The 2,595-nt window shown below is 54.5% G+C and overlaps 1 protein-coding gene across 1 annotated transcript; it reads left to right on the top strand.

Annotated features, from left to right (window-relative positions):
- Window positions 1-201: 201 nt before the first annotated feature.
- LOC136827861 (uncharacterized) lies at window positions 202-2,110 on the top strand. The gene is made up of 5 exons (XM_067085321.1): window positions 202-240; window positions 498-887; window positions 1,062-1,340; window positions 1,535-1,849; window positions 1,901-2,110. The coding sequence occupies exons 1-5, from the start codon at window positions 202-204 to the stop codon at window positions 2,108-2,110; spliced, it is 1,233 nt and encodes a 410-aa protein (XP_066941422.1).
- Window positions 2,111-2,595: the final 485 nt, after the last annotated feature.

The raw sequence follows: 2,595 nt of genomic DNA, 5'->3' as shown, positions 1-2,595 counted from the left end.
TGGGAAAATGGACTGAAGACGAGCTGGAACAATGGCTCGAAGAGATCGAATTCCTCTTCGAGACCTATGACGTCAGCCTGGCTGAGAGGGCCTTACTGCTTACCAAGCACCTAGACGAGAAGGCTAAGGCTGCTCACCGAGCCCTGGAAAGAGATCAACGAGGGGACATGGCTGACATCCGTGAGGCCATCACTAAGGCGTATGAAATCACCCCTGAAAGGTGGAGACAAAGATTCAGAGGTATGGCTAAGAATGTCGGCTGGTCCTGGACAGAATGGGCCTGTCACAAGACCCAAGCTGGGACCTGCTGGTTAGAGTCTATGCGGTGCGACACCTTTGAGGATTTGTTCAACCGGACCATGCTGGAGGACCTCTTCCAGTGTGCACCCGGGCCTCTGGCTGTGTATCTTAATGATAAGCAGCCAGCCACCCTCAAGGAAGCCTGCCGCTTAGCTGATGCCTGGGAGACATATAATCCTTCCCATGGCACCTTGCAGCACAAAATAGTGCCACCTGGACACCTCTCGGGCCTCAATCACTCACGGAATGGCCCGCCTAATAAACCTCCATGCCTCATCTGTAAACGGTATGGCCATGTCGAAGCAGATTGCCGCTATAAGGATAGCAATCAGCAGGGCAACAACTCTCGGCAGCCTACCAGCAACCGTCAGTCCTCCTCTGCGCCTAATTCAACACCGTCTTCCCAGCACACCACTGCCGGAAAATCAACATATCACCGGGGCCCCTGCCGAGACTGTGGAGCTTCAGGATACTCTTCTGCTGAGTATCCTGCATGCCCAAAACATGTGGTCAAGCCCAGGCACATGAACATGATTAGTGCCACCGCTTCCTTAGCTGAGCCGTCGGAGAGAACTCACCCTGAGAGGGTCTGGACCCAGTCCGTCTCAGTGGCTTCTCTGGATGGTTCCGGCCCCCCAGTGCACCTGCCAACTACTGCTGACACTGGCTCAGACATTAGTCTGATCGACCGGGCCCAAGTGCCAGCCAGTGCCAAGGTAGAGGAGCACACCAAGTGGACCTTGACCTGGGTGGGCGAACAGTCCCTGACCATCCCCACAGTTGAGCTCAGGGTGATTACCCCTTGGAGCAACAAGGCGCATCGTCTTGGCGTTATCAAGCGAATTAGGCACGGAGTGGAGTTCCTGCTTGGTCGCAACATCCTCTGGGGATGTCCCACCCCCACACCACACTGTTGCCTGACAGCTTCCACCAGCACATCCAGCGCCACATCTTCAGATAGGGACACAGCCTTTGTGACAGCTGTGCCACCGTCAGCCGAACGTAATCCACCACATTCACCTGCTAGGCCTAGTCTGCAGGTCTTGTGCCTGGAGAGCCACCAAATAATTACTCCCCATTCCAAAGGGATCACACAAATTACTGCTGCAGGACCTGCAACATAAGGGGACACACCGAGAGATGGTCGAAGTGCCCCAGTAGGCTAAACGCAGCGGCTCCCTCCACCGAACCAAGAGGCCCAGTCCTCTCATTAAGACAGGAATCGCTGTCCCAGATCACGCCAGGGACACCGAGGGGTCTCGATCTCCCGGGTCCCCCTTCAGCTTTGTCTGACACCAATTTGCTGCCAGTGCCACTTGCGAGCACTGGTCAGTGCCAAGCTCCACCCATCTTGGCTGGATGCTCCCTACCAAGCGTACTTCCCGAGCCTGGCCCGGAGTTAGTGCCAGTGCCGGACCACGAACATGACTCGGATCCTCCAACGAGAGATCCACCAAATCTCACAACTGTGATCACCGCACAGTGCGAACCTCCAACCCCTGATGTTTCTTCTTCCCACACTCTTCCACCTGCTGAGGACGACCCTCTGGCAGGCCTGGACATTACCGCTTTTCTGGTCGACCAGGAACTGTCCGGCCAGGACGCAGACGCTGGTTCTCTTCCCATGACGGTTGTCGCAGCAGCTGAAGTAGGAGGCCAGCCCGTAGCCCTTGAGGCTGGCCCTGATCCTGCTCCTGACGGCACTCCTGGCCATTCTTCAGAGTCAGTATCCTCATCGACCCCTAGGAATGGCCTAGCCAGACACTGGAGGCCCCCAATGAAGAAGAAGGGGCAGAAGAAATTCACTTAGTGAGTCAGAGCCATAAGCTCTCTTGGCACTCATGCCCATTGGCGCAGTGTCGCTTCCATCTCAGAGCGATCCTGGCACCTGCCCAGAGAGGGTAGCCTGTGTGACCTCTGAGCCCGTAGCATTAACCATTAACCACTTAGGCCATTGTACTACTAACCCTCTTCCAACTAACCTCATTCCAACCCACTCTAGACTCAAACTGATATATTACTTAATCATACATTGTGAATTACCCTTCAGGTGCGTCATGTTTCAATTTGTTGCGTGTTAATCGTAAAGCGTAGTGCCGATCATAACTCAGTGCGTGCCATTCGTTAGTGCCAGCTCGTTCAGTGCCAGAGTCATAGGGATAGTAGGTTAGGTTAGGTTAGGTTAGGTGTTACAGTGTGCATTTGTCTAGGCGTAGGTTTCTCCCATCCTCCTAGCCAGTTAGTGGCCGTATCCATACCCTTAGGTAGGTTAGCCTGTAAATTAGCCAATTCAGA

Source organism: Macrobrachium rosenbergii, chromosome 42 (assembly GCF_040412425.1).
Source record: "Macrobrachium rosenbergii isolate ZJJX-2024 chromosome 42, ASM4041242v1, whole genome shotgun sequence".
In the NCBI taxonomy this organism is placed as follows: Eukaryota; Metazoa; Arthropoda; class Malacostraca; order Decapoda; family Palaemonidae; genus Macrobrachium; species Macrobrachium rosenbergii.
Note: the sequence above shows the minus strand (reverse complement) of the source record. Positions and strands in the feature narration are given on the sequence as shown.